Genomic DNA, 14,234 nt, shown 5'->3' with positions numbered 1-14,234 from the left:
AGTTGAAAATCGATACTAATATGTGACGATTCAAATCGGTTGAGATGTTAAATTAATTGCGATACAGTTGGGAGTAGTTTATATGAATGTATCTCTGAGGGGAACTGACTGTCTTTAGAAAAGTTTAGATGATTTTTTTTTCATCTTGGCTGTATTGCTGCGTTTCCATAAGCGCCCCCTGCTGTCAAAGAGTGAATTAACGTTCTCATTCAGCCCGTCTGCTGTTTCTGTCTCGTTCAGATGTAGCATGATTTCACAGTTTAAGTCAGACCATTGTGTTTTTGCTTCAAATTTCGAAATTATAAAATCTAATTTAGAGTAAACACTGCTCATGCAGCATGTATGCAGCATCATTGTTTGGATCATGATTAAAATACAGTTGTTGCCTCTAACTGAATGGAAAGAGCACAGGCAAAACCTTAGTTTGTTTATGTGAAGAGATTTCTTTTATTTGTGTTATTTATTTATTTGTTTTGGGGCTTGTTTTAAAATTTCAATTTAGTTTTGTTATTTGACATATTTCAATTTTACAAAGAAATGTTCAGCATTTTGCCTAAGCAATTATAAAAAGGACATCTTTTCATTTAGAATGTGTCTTAAATCTCATTTTGAAATCTCACTTTCTCTATTATCGCATTAATTTACTCTCATATAACTAATTGTTCATCACAAGTGTTTAGGGATGCACAATACAGTAGGACCATATCGCAATATAGTTTATATACTTTATACATTACACTACAGTGCAAACAATACAGTTTGGGGTTGTTTGTGGTTGCTCACCAAAGCTGTATTTATTAATCAAAAATACAGTAAAAAAACAGTAATATTGTGAAATATTATTACAATTTAGAATAGTTAAAATAGTATTATTACAGTTAAAAATTCTGTTTAAACAGCCGAATTTGCAGCAGCCATTACTCCAGTACTCAGTGTCACATGATCATTGAGAAATTATTCTAATATGCTGATTTGGTGTTAAAGAGACATTTCTTATTATCATCAGTGTTGAAAACAGTTGTGCTGCTTAATATTTTCGTGGAGACTGTGGTACATCTTTTCAGTATTCTTTAATTAATAGAAACTTCAAATGAACTGTCTGTAAAAATCTTTTGTAACATTAATAATGTTATTACTGTCACTTTTGATCAATTGAATGTATCCTTACTGAATAAAAGTATTAAATTATATAAAAAATAAATAAATAAATAAAAAAACTAAAATGATTGACCCCAGATGTCTGAATGGTAGTGCATAAATATTGTTTCAGAGCTGTTGGTTATTCAGTGTTAACGACTGTAGTCATATAGTCCTGACAAGTGGTGTAGGCTGAAACTTAATGTATTGCCACTGTAATTACTTAATCACACAATTACCAACACTTTAGCGATTTTTTTAATCACTTTTTTTCTTTAGCGATTTTCATTCTATTGTGCAATATGACACTTCATTAATATCTGACCCGCTGAACCTGTGTTTTATTATTTGTGCTGTCCTCTGTAATCAAATACTCAACATGCCTATCCTATAAAGAGGTAACTCAACTTAAATGAGCACCATTGATCAGGATTTGCTGTGTAACAGTGATTAACCATCACATTAGTTTCATTTACAAGCTATTGAGGGAGAGACATGCAAAACGAGATCATTGCCCTGTGGCTTCTGACTTCACTAAAGGTTTTTGTGGAGATTTATGCCTGGTTTATGAACAGTACTTGCCAGGATTTAATTACGCTGTTTCATGCTTGTTGTTGACGAGCTGGAAAAATGCTGACACTCCTGTTCTTCTGTAATTACTCCTCGAGGAGAAGACAGAGGGATTGTATATCATATTGCATTTAATGAAACACCATAACAGGAATTCCTAGGTCTTAGAAGTGGCACAGGACCTTTGAGAGACATTCTAATAATGTTCTGGTTGGTTGCCAGTGCCCAGTGTGCCTTTAGGTGACAGTTAAATGGAGCCCTAGGACGTTAAATTACACCCTGCTGGCCATCTTTTGTTTTGACTCATGGGAAATGTTTCGCCTGGTGTTGTTCAACCTCAGTCCTGCTCTTGGCTTTGTTCAGAGTTCATAAAATAGCCATGATGATAAGCACTCTCCATTGACCTGAGAGTCTGTCACGGTGGTAATACCCCTGTCAGGGTGGCCAGACTACAAGAGTTTTCATTCCTGGTGACATGATGAGCGACATGATCCTTTCCTCTCCTCTACCTCCAGGGAAGACATGCGCTCTGAAATTTCTCTTTGCCCCTCTTAACCAGATAGCAACTTGAATTACTTTTTTTCTGCTTCTTTGAACCAATGAGGATTCATTGGCTGGCTGAGGAGATTAGAATCTATTTTGATCCCTCTATTTTGAAGCTATTTGCCATAGCTGAAATAGCTTCTCCTGCATGAGGGTGCCAATTACAGTGCCACTGGGTTCTGGGAGAGTGTGGGTGAGAAGGGGATTGGATCACAAGTCCAATAGTGTCAGACCACTTCCTTAGCAAAGAGAAAAACTGACCTGTGGTGCTAATATCACCAAAATGAGATGTGTTATAGCATCACAAATATCAACACAGAACACTATGATCCAGTGCAAGCCAGTGCATTCAGGAAAGTGTTTACTATGAATGTTTATTGATCAGAGATAAACACAGAAGAGGGCCAAATCACGAGGAACTGAATCAAATTATCCTTTACAAGAGATCTTTTACACTGTACTAGTTAATTGTAGTATTAAAACATACTGTAACTCAAAACTACCTCTGCAGTGAATAAAGACCTTTTATTAATTTTAAGCTGCAGAAACCATGTTTACAAGTATATGCAGCTACATTTAAACATCTGTTCGGAGTTTAGAAACATATTTCTTTTGTTTTGCTTTTGATTTCTTTTGCTTTCTGTTGTTCCTTTTTTGGAACAACAATATTTTTATTTTTTATATTTTGGAACAGCAATATTTTTAGGATATATATATATATATATATATGTATATGTGTGTGTGTGCGTATATATAAAGTAGCTTTACTGACATGTATATGTAGACCTCAGAAAGAAATCATGACAAGCAAAGCATTGAGTAATGATTTATGTGTAAATGTATGATTTAATATCCTGTCTTTTAAGGGTACATTTAAACCTTTCTTACAAACTTCTCACATTTAAACTGCAGTGTTCTAGGATTCATTTTAAGATGTAGTCATGCCTCAAAGCCCAAAGGAGTTAATTTGAACTTACGGTCTGTGTTTGAACATCACAGATCTGTCAGAGCCTCTGTACGTTCAGACAGTTAAGCCCATTTCAGCAGAATAGTATAACGGCTCTTCAGAAGCCTTTATTTCAACAGTTTTAACAGTAGGTTACTAATCATAGAACCTTGCTGATTCTCTCTTAGCACCGCACATTTTCAGCTTTTCTACCTTTCTAATGTCTGTGTAATTTTATTACAGGTCTTTTTTTAAATATAGACAGAACAGAAAAAATAAAACAACAATTCACATGGCTTCAAATAAATTTTTTTTTATGTGAGAGTTTATGGTGTTTTTATAAAACACTGCTTCAGTGCAGTTGAATTTTTGCTTTTCACATTAACATCAGCAGGTTCTATCCCTATATATGAACTTTTTTGTTTTGGGGTTCTCAAGGCTCTATATTCCACTGGCGAAGGATTGACAGGCTAATTTAAAATGTTTTCAATTGCAGGAATGTTTAATAGGAGAAGTGACAGTGTTTTTTTCTGCCTGTGTCTGGAGGTTTGATACAACAGCACGCATTAACAATTTGTAGCTGACACTTATCTGTGTTAGAGAACACAGTTTCTGCATTTTCAAATATACAATATACAAACCACACATAAAATGTAATTAAAAGCCAGTGTCTCTGACATTGATATTTTGACAGAAATTAGATATTTTTCAAGCCTGTCGAATCAAATCAAAGTTTTTTTTTGATTGTTTTTATGAGACTGTCTCAATTTTCTAGGTGTTCAATGATCTGTTTATAGTGATTTCAGACTCTAAGAGAGTTTATTGAACCTGCATGCCAGAATCACTCTCTGATTCAATCTGCTGTGATTAAACAATCCAGTTTATGACAATTAAATAGATTCCAAGAGCTGAATAGGATGCAGAACTGTTAAACTCTGCGAAAGATACAGTTTGAGCATATTTTGGCATGATTTTTATGTTATAACAAATGTAAAGATTGTGTCTTTATGTTTTGAATCATGACTTGTCATTTAGCAGATTGTTTAATTCAGTAGTTTTTAATGGGCAGCTAAATGAAATCACAGCGGCGCACTGAGAATCTGTCATTTCAACTCACTTTTGAACCCAGGTTCATTAATCAAGGAGACATTGGAGATGATCAGACTAAATTTTCAGTTCATGATGGACCCCTACCTGGAAACCCAGTGGAAAACCCCCAAAAAGTGAACCGTACCGAGCCGTACCGTGCCGTACCATGCAGTGGAAAAGCGCCATTATGGATTAAAGTGGTACTTTTGCATTATTCTGCTAGAAAGGCCCAACCACAAGACTTCTATAAAAACCAAGGTCCAAAAACACACAGAGAAAATATTTTATGTCAAGAGATGCTTTGGTTGCTGCTAATGGAAGGGAATGGATGGTTTCTGAAATAACATGTATGAGAGCTCCATTAGCTTTATTTGTGAGGCCTTTGTATGATTTTATGCCTGGACTGTTTGACCGAAGTAACCTAGTTTATTAGCCCTTAATTGACTGTCTTTTTCTTCCTGTTTCCACAGAAACCTGTTAGATCGAGACACGTTCTCCAAGTCTGATCCTTGTAAGTACTTCTCTTTTTACATAACTGAAGCACTTGTTTTTGAACCTAAAATCTCATTAATATCTCTTTTTTACACACATTCAAAAACTTTGCCTGCTCTTTTTTGTCTACTCTGCTATTTCTCCAAGTTGCCTAAAACACATGCATAGAATTTGCATCACAATGTGACAGCTTTTCCTCACTATCAACAGAAATGCAGAAGTGCTTAATATATGCAGAGCATGAGCTTGGCCCCCTGAATACAAATTCTTCATGAGTCATGGGGACATTCAGACCTGTGTACAGTAAATCTCTTGCTGAAGACAAGATTATGAAATAGAGAGCAATGGGTCAAATAGTCTGGCCACCTTTGCAATTCTAATCTTTGCAAGAAGAACATTTATTGCTTAGACATTGCTCTTTCATCAAGGAAAATTAAATTCTTAGAATTCTGTTAATCTTCATTTAACCCTCATGCTCCACAATCCCTAGTAAAAAAAATAATATATTTAAAATACATTTGTTTCATACTAAATATAGTTCAAATCGCTTGAGACTTACTGATATAAAAATTATAATTAAACTTAATTTGGAGAGCTGCTTAATATTATTTCTTAATGTTTCTTATTAAGCCTAAAATGTGTTTTAATACCGCTATTAATAAAGATTATATGATCATCGAATAATATCGGTCTTTAAATGCAAGATATTTAAATTGTACCCGAAGTATACTTGCAATAGTTCCCCTTTAGCACAATCAAATATACTTCAGTATACCTTTAGTTTGACTTCAGCACTATTTCCGCACAATTAAAGTGCATTAAATGCAAAATTAGTTGTTCCAATTTAGCAGACTGTAAGTATACCAGTTTCGTATACTAAAAGTACAATTACAGGGTATTTTTTACTAAGTACATAAATATGTAAATGTATTTGTAGTATACTTAGCATAAAATAAATATATTTCAAAATACATTTTAGTATATTTATTTTTAACTAGGGATTGTATGTGTAAAACTAATAACTTTCGAATGAACCTTCTTATTTTCCTTTCAAACATTTTTATATTCCCTTGACCCAATAAAAACCTAGTTGGTAGATACTGACTCTTTAAATTTATGGTGAATCCTAAAGCAAGTATGAACTTTTGGCTCTGAAATAAAAAGAAGTTTGATATACGCAAGCAGTGCTTTACTGTTAGCGAACATCCTGATGCTGCCCGCACTGCTGAGAGTGGCCTTTTGATGAATATGTAAATATGTGCTGCACTTCCCTCACAATAACAAAATAAACACAACAAAAATTACAGCGGAGAGAAAACAGCAGTTAAGAAAGCATCTTATCATAATGATGTATAAAATGCTTTATTCAAGCAGCTTTACAGTACTAAAGTGTCAGTTATAGTCAAGTTACAGTCAAGTTATACAGTTAGAATTACTGTATAACTTGACTTATGAAGCAGCTCTCCATTGTGAAGCTAGGTAATGTGTAATCTTTTTAATGGTGAATGCAAGGTATTAAAAAGAAGTTTTTTAAAGAGATAACGTTGTGAATAAAATAGTTCTCCCAAAAATAAATAGTGTTATCACTTATCTTTATTTTGTTCCATATCTACAGACTAACAAAAGATGTTGGACAAAATGATGTGTCAGTCAGTTAGTTTTTTACACAGTTAATTAAATGGTGAATGAGAATGTCTTTCTGTCTGTCATTCCATTTTGTGCGCCAAATATATTTATTTATTTGGTAAAAAATAATTGTATAATAGTAATGTAATTGTTTGACATTTTCAAAAGCTGAAGTGATCGCCTTGTTTTATTATTAGTTAACTCAATATTTGAATGAATCAAAGCCTAAAACTGAATCAATCAAAGTCTACTGATTAATCAGTGAAATAATCAACGATTAGTCGATTAATCATTCTAATAATCATTAGATTATTAATTATCAAAATAATCATTTGTTGCAGCCCTGAATTGTATAAAATAATTAAAAAATATTGTAAAAGCCAAATAATTTGGCTTTGGAAGAATTTAATGAGAAATATTGTGATTTCTTCCAAAATTCTAGACACAAATTATAGGAAATTATAAAGTCTATTTCACAGGAGAAAAATGTAAACAGGAAACTCCATTAATTCTCCATTTTATTTCTACTTAGCTTCATTACTACTTAGCTTCTCATTGTTCAGCCTTTCTTCAGAGATGCAACATAAAAGCTTTTTCTTAAAAATGAAATAGAGGCTGATTTCTCTCTCTCTCATCTTCCTAGTGTGTGTTCTGTACACTCAGGGAGTGGAGTCTAAGCAGTGGCGTGAGGTAAGTGTCCACGTTCGGGAACAAACCTACAATCAGCTCTGACAGAGACTCCCTCATTTGCCCTAATCAGCTCTGCATATCCTCTCTGTCTCTCCGCCCCCTTCACTCTCTCCGCAGCCCTCTGGTGCCCATCACTGCTCATTGATTCTCCTGTTGAATATTCATGAATCAGTCCCCATGGCCCAGAATGATTGACTGTTGAGATGATTGTACACTTTCCGTTAGCGATTAGCATTAAAGTCGATCTGGCTCTAAAGTTACAGGCCAGTGCATTTGTAATGCTTCCCAGCTCACTGAATGTGATTTTTCACACTTAAAGGACGCAGCCCTTGGATTTGCCAGGTCATTGCAATCAGCTGATAATTGGACATCCTCGGGCTATCATATCCATCACTGGGCTAGCAAAAAAGACCTTCATTATGAAAAATCGCATTGCGGTTCTCTTTTGCAAGTCTTGGTTTGTGTTTCAGACCCTTTTAATTGAATCCCTTATTAGCGGGTGACAGGTTTTCTAGCAGGTGTTCTCAAGGCCAACATGAATGCATCAAAACGGATAAAATGTCAGGATGTGCGCATGAGGAGCTGTAACAACTTTTTGACCCAAAATAAAACCATACTGGTGTCGATCTTCCTTCTTCACAGATGGTTTTGATGAAACACCTTTCTCCAAAGATAAAAGACGACAGCTTACATAACACTGAGCAGGTTGCTCACTCCAATTAGTTATGTAGACTCTTTCTCTATGCCTGTGCCCATGTAAGATGCCTCTTGTTTGGGTATAATACCAACCGCTGTGGAAAAGAGGCAGTCAAGCTGTAAGGGATTGATAAAGATGGTATTTCCTTTGTGCATTTTTCTGTCTCAGCAGGAGATTTGGGAGTATGTGTGTATCTCTTTGTTACTAACACAGCATAAGCGCCTTACTTTGAGTGATTGTGTCCATGGTTTGGCTACTGTATCTTACATTCTTTTAAGTTTTTTATTATATTTTTTTCTATATTTAATTGTTTACACATTAATAAGCAACTAACCACTGAATTTTATGCATTAAAGTGATCTCACTATGGATAAGAGTGTTCTCTTAAATGTACAGTAAAGTTGCTGTAACAGTCTAGAGTAGCTTAATGCTTTGATCTAAACTGTATTTATTTTTTTGGTAGGTCAGGTATAGTTCTTTAGATGGATAGTTCAGCAAAAAAAAAAAAATATATATATATAATTTATATTTATATATAAAATAAATAAAAAATAAAAAACAATAAAATCAAATCTTTATTTACATAATTTACCCGTCATGTTGTTCCAAAAACCTGTATGACTTGCTTTCTTCTGTGGAACATGAAAGAGGATATTTTGAGAAATGTCTCAATGTTTTACAGTGGAAGTCAGTAGTACCCAAAAATTGTTTGGTTACCAACATTCTTCAAAATATCTTATTTTATGCTAAAAAGAAGAAAGAAAGTCATTTAGGTTTGGAACAACATGAGGATGAGTAAATGATGACAGAATTGTATGAAGTTGAATATGGTGTTAAACATGAACATGAATGATATGCTTCAACCTCCATGCTCTTTCCTGCTTCCCAAATATGAGCTGCCTATGATTGCACAGATTAATGGACAGATGGAAAATGCATTAATGTCTTTTGGCTAAACAAAAAATCCAACTAATAGGAATATTTTTTGAGTGTCATTCCAATAAAAAAAATTATATACAATACCTTTAAGATAGTTTAACATGATTTGCAATTGTAAATATTTCAAATCTAAAGGCCAAGTTGGATGGATTCTGATTCACTGTCAATGTTTTTATTGGGCATCAGCTGGAAAAAACTTTTTGAAAGTGATTTCAACAATATTGCTCCAGTTTTTTTGTGGCAGTATTGTTATTGCTGTGCCATAGACTTCCCTATTCTAACAGAATTAAAATGAATATTAAAATGTTATAGTCATGGTTGTCTTCCATGATTATCTAGTGTGGGTGCTATAGTTATACTTGGTGTGAATGGGCCTTAACATAAAATCTAAAGTTATTCATGAAAAACTTCTAGAAATCTCAAATATCAGTGACTTGAGAAAGTAAGTTTTTTCCCCCTTGTAGTATTATTGACTATTGAGAGTCAAAGCACATAATAATTATTTTCACTTAGATCTTGAACCGTTTTTAATCGCAGTCAATTCAAGTCATTTTTCAATCAAAGTCATTGATTTGTTTATCCTATTTTGCATAAGATCATTTTTTCCTGTTCTGTGCATCATAATTCTGTTAAACTTTATTTATGCACCTGCTGGGATTTCACATTCTGGTCTCATCACTGCTATTGCTATGGTGTGTTTTATCCTTCTCTTCTTTTCTGAATGTGACCTTGTGTTAATGCTCCCATAGGGTTTGTTTTGCACAGCTGTAGTCTGAACAACAGGTTTTTTCACTGTGCCTTGACTGCCTCTTTAACACTTCACGGGAGGTAAAGCTTTTTCAAAAGCAGCTTGGTGATTTAAGTTAAATGTTTTTCTTTGCATCTCCTCTCTCCGATGGGATTTCTGTCCAAAGGCAGTTTTGACAAAAGGGTTGGAAACCAGTGCAATACTTACAGAATAATGCACCATATATGACAAACCATAAAAGGCTTTATATACAGCAGCAGGTCAACATAATGATTTATAGCAGATATAAAGTCAGACTGTGAGGTCGTATTAGCAGTACTTAAAAGCATTATGTTATGAATCCTAATGACTGTGCTCTTCTGTCACAGAACTTTGCTTGAGAATGTTCAGTCACTCTTAGCCTTTGCAATTATCAATGTTTATGGTGCTAAAATATAAATTCATCCTAATTTTTACAGATTTAAGAGTGTTATTTGTGGTTGTAGGCTACGTGATTCGGAAATTGTCTTTTAATATGAAAGTTTATGCGTCTCTACACTACAGCTGAGAACATCAGACAGACATGCCTCAGGCTGTAACCATATGTTACACTGACTGAATGTTTGCGAGTCAGTCTGTGGTGATACATTGTCTCTTTATCATTAACAAGAGCACTGTGGGATGGTCTTTACAGTATGTTTAAATCACCTTATCATTCCTTTATCGCTCATAAGCCGTCTCCTTCATTTCTGCACGGCCAGGGTGTTGTAACATCCTTCTGGTGATTCATTTATTTATGCATTTCTCATCTGCCTCATCTTGTTTAATTATTCATGGGAAACACAATTAGCTGAGGGAACCGACGGCAGAGCATCCTTCAAGAATACAGTGAAAGATGACAGTCTCCTCTCCTCTCCTCTCCTCTCCTCTCCTATAGTAGCCTATCGTATAGTAGCCTATCGTATTGTATCGTATATTAGCATTTTCCTTTCCTTTCCTTTCCTTTCTTCTTTTACTTAATTTAATTTCCTTCTTTCCTTCCTTCTATCCTTCTTGTTTCCTTTTCCATCTTCCTTTTCCTGTCCACTGGCTGAAGATCTTAAAACGTTCACCCACCATCTCTAATTCCAAACTCTGATTTACGTTTCTTACATAAAACCAACAAGGCAGACATCCTTACAGAGACAGTAGAAGACGAAGAGGAGCTTTTATCATTAGTGGATCGAAGGCTTTTTGCATTTCTAGAGGATGTTACACAAGGAATGTGTTACACAATGTCAATGTTTATGGTTATACAGTCATTTAGATATAGCACAGAAAGCTGGAGCCAAACTGTTATTTGTACATTACTGTAACATAGAAATCACAGTTGTTTACAGTATTGCATGTGTTCTGGTGGATGAATAGACTGCCATTAAAGTGACATGAATATGCCTGAATATTTATTACTTCATTTGCATTCAAACACTCACACACACACACACACACACACACACAAATTATATGCCACAAATACGTACACGTTACTGATTCTGGGCAGGGGTTCCTGTTGTTCATTAGTGGAAGAGATACGTCACTTCTCAAAATATCACCTCTTGCTATCCTAGTTTTTTCTAAGGCTGCAGAGTCACAGGAACAGGGCAGTTAATGGACTGAACAGAGATGTAGATTTGTCTGTGGCTGCACGGTGTCAACTTTTTCATCCCCATGTAGTTGTTTTCTCTTTTTGTGTAGTTTGGGAGAACTGAAGTCATCGACAACACTCTGAACCCGGACTTTGTGAGAAAGTACATCCTGGACTATTTCTTCGAGGAGAAGCAGAATCTGCGCTTTGACATGTGAGTTATTCCCTTTGATGCTGACACACAGGAATCTGCCTCGCTCTCCGATGAGCTGTCCCACTCCGGTCTTTCTGCTCTCGCTCCGTTTGTCCCCCTCTCTCCCAGTGCGTCCTCCTTGGTAATTATTGATGCTGCATCTCTCTTGACTGTCATGTTTAAGGGGCTGGATCAGTGAAAGGGTGATAAATATTTCAGATGAGTTTTATCCCCAATCTTCACGCAGCTGTTCAAACCCAAATGTGTGACGCGGGATCCCAGATGATTTACAACATGCTCTTCCCTTCCCGCGCCCGACTCCATCTCATTCTTATTCACCTTCTTAAATGGGCTCTGCTGAGTTGAAAAAGGCCTGCTGCACTGCAGGCTGGACTTAATTGGAGAGTTCAGAGTGCTGTCAGTGAGAAACCTTCCACGTTTATGCCAATTCCTGCTTATACCAATGCAAATATTCACAGAGCCAATCAGCTGTGCCCCAGAACAGCACTTCCACTCAAATTTTAACAGCATCAAGAATTTAAATACAGACTAAGGATGATCTGATATTGATGATCTGTAATTTTTTTTACTAGTAGCGAAATGAAATTTCAAAAATTACAGTATCTTCTATTGTTTGGACAGAATTATCATGGCAACCAGATGTTTTGATTGTTAAAGTCACAATGAACTTTTTTTCTTTTATTGTGACGTACATCCGAGAGTAACATATTATTATTATGACATTTATGACATTTTCATTAAATATTACGGGGTAATTTTTACAGAAAAGAAAAGAAACATTGACAGATGAATTGTTCTCAATATCTATGACATGCACTTAGAAAATAGATGTGAATATGGGACATTTTAATTTCATGCTGACTTTAAGAAATGTTCTCTACAAGAAATCAAAATATTAGCTTTATGGATGACTTAGTTCATAGGAATCCCAGATCAAATAATGTGAGGATTCGTCGGTCATCCGACGTGACGTCGAGAGTGACTGACTGAAAGGGAACATTCCTCTTCATAACACATAAAATGGAGCTGTTATTGTCACCCAAGAGAAAATTGGATATGCCATCATCAAACAATACCGACTGAAGCTGTTCTTTGGATTTCAGATATGACATTGACTCCAAAAGTCCTGATCTAGCCAAACACGTGAGTATATGGAAGCACTTTGTATATGCTTTTTGTATGTATGTGCATGTGTGTTTGCTTGGGTGTATATGAAAGTTCTTTGTGTTCATTGGCGATTACACTCACATTTTGATATGCATGATCTTCATTCTGCGGTTGGTTTTATGCAATCTAAAATGATTGAAACTGATGTCATATTTTGTATCATTATCAAAGCTGTGCAAAACTGAAGAAGAGGTGAGATTAAAATCTCTCTATGACTTATAATAGTACAAGAAAACAGGTTCTGAATGTATTCTACAGTGCGCTTAAAATGGGAAATACAGACCATTTGTTACCTGTTAAACTGATAAAAGGCAAGCTAAAAATATATAGTGACAGGATATTGAGAGATATTTTCACTAAACACCTGCACCACTTTTTTCAGTGTAAGAAAGTTGTCATTCTCTTTAGCAAAGTCATATTTTTTTCTATGCAAATTCTATGCAAAACTATTTTCTTGGCATGATTAATGAAAAATATAATTTATTATAAAATAATTATGTACATAAATTCTTCATCTTCTTATAGTACATAAAAGCTATATAAGTATTATAAAATAATTGCATAATTACTTGATTTGCATAAATATGTACAATAAAACAGGTACAAAAACTATGCAGACAGTGTGAAAATAAACAACTCTCAGTAGGGGCAAATTATAAAATTGTGATTTTGTATAGAACCACCCAAATGTTTTGTGTGTGTCTGTCTGTCTGTCTTCATTTTCATTTTTCAATGAAATTCAGATTTATATTTGGTTTTCTCGCTTTCTGTTGTAATCAGTGATCATCGTGGGTGTTTTTCCCTTTCTCTCTTCTCCAAGATGCTTTCTCATTCTCTAACTCTTGTTTTTTCTCTTCTATCCTCTTTGGCCTGACTTCTTCAATTCGTTTGTATTTTTTTTTTGTCTTTTCGGTTACATGATATGCTCTGTTGTTATTGTTATATTTGCGGCCTTACCTCCCTACTGGAAGCCCTCCGAATTCAACGTACGTCTCTGCCTTGCACTCCTAGACTTTTCTCTTTACCTGTACAACTCATTTATACCCAGAACCACCCTGACTCATTCTGCTCTCTCTTCTTTACTTCCTGTGTGCCTATCCCACTCCTCTGGGCCTTCTTTTTGTCTGGGCCACCCTTCTGTAGGACTTCCTGGGACAGACCTTCTGCACTCTGGGTGAGATAGTGGGTTCACCAGGCAGTCATCTGGAAAAGCCTTTGGGGTAAGAAGCTAATGAACTGTTCTATCTACCCTGTAAAAGTGGTTAATTAAATTTTATGCAGCATATTGGTACATATTGATGTTTTTTTTATTTAATTGATCCCCAACAGTGTCATACAGTGAAAACACTTGCATCATTTCTACCTCATCTTAAATTACGTGTTGCGTTTTATAACATTCTGTGTTGGACATTTGAAATATTTGTGGGATAAAGTGGCTGATTCTTTTTTTCTTGCTAAGGCTAATTTCATGGTTAGCTTTCAGGTTTCCCTAAATATACCCAATTAAATTATACAGTTATAATTTTACAATCACAGATTGATTCAAAAGTGATTTTTACTGTGTTTTTTTCCATTATTTTCTCATATTTCACCTCAAACAAGCTCTTAAGAAATTTAAGTAAACTACAATTTTATCTTTTATTTTTTTTATTTGTTGGCTGTGGTGGAAAAGATGCCTGAGAGACTGAGAGACAGTCGGAATTTGTGAAGAAAAAAAGAAATATATATATATATATATATATATATATACAGTATATATATATATATATATAT

General features: G+C 34.9%; 1 protein-coding gene across 1 annotated transcript in view; it reads left to right on the top strand.

Moving 5' to 3' along the window:
- LOC107745810 (copine-5-like) overlaps positions 1-14,234 on the top strand; it is a gene marked incomplete at its 3' end in the record, with an annotated part of 36,790 nt that overhangs the window by 12,901 nt on the left and 9,655 nt on the right. The window contains exons 2-8 of the mRNA XM_016559818.1: positions 4,756-4,796; positions 7,047-7,093; positions 11,191-11,294; positions 12,398-12,437; positions 12,633-12,653; positions 13,433-13,447; positions 13,605-13,681. Coding sequence (XP_016415304.1) covers positions 4,756-4,796; positions 7,047-7,093; positions 11,191-11,294; positions 12,398-12,437; positions 12,633-12,653; positions 13,433-13,447; positions 13,605-13,681 — 345 coding nt within the window. The remainder of the gene's footprint in view (positions 1-4,755; positions 4,797-7,046; positions 7,094-11,190; positions 11,295-12,397; positions 12,438-12,632; positions 12,654-13,432; positions 13,448-13,604; positions 13,682-14,234) is intronic.

The sequence above is a fragment of the Sinocyclocheilus rhinocerous genome, unplaced genomic scaffold (assembly GCF_001515625.1).
Source record: "Sinocyclocheilus rhinocerous isolate Xijiao unplaced genomic scaffold, SAMN03320098_v1.1 scaffold558, whole genome shotgun sequence".
NCBI classification, from domain to species: Eukaryota; Metazoa; Chordata; class Actinopteri; order Cypriniformes; family Cyprinidae; genus Sinocyclocheilus; species Sinocyclocheilus rhinocerous.
The sequence above is the reverse complement of the archived record's forward strand: the minus strand, read 5'-3'. Positions and strand labels throughout refer to the sequence as shown.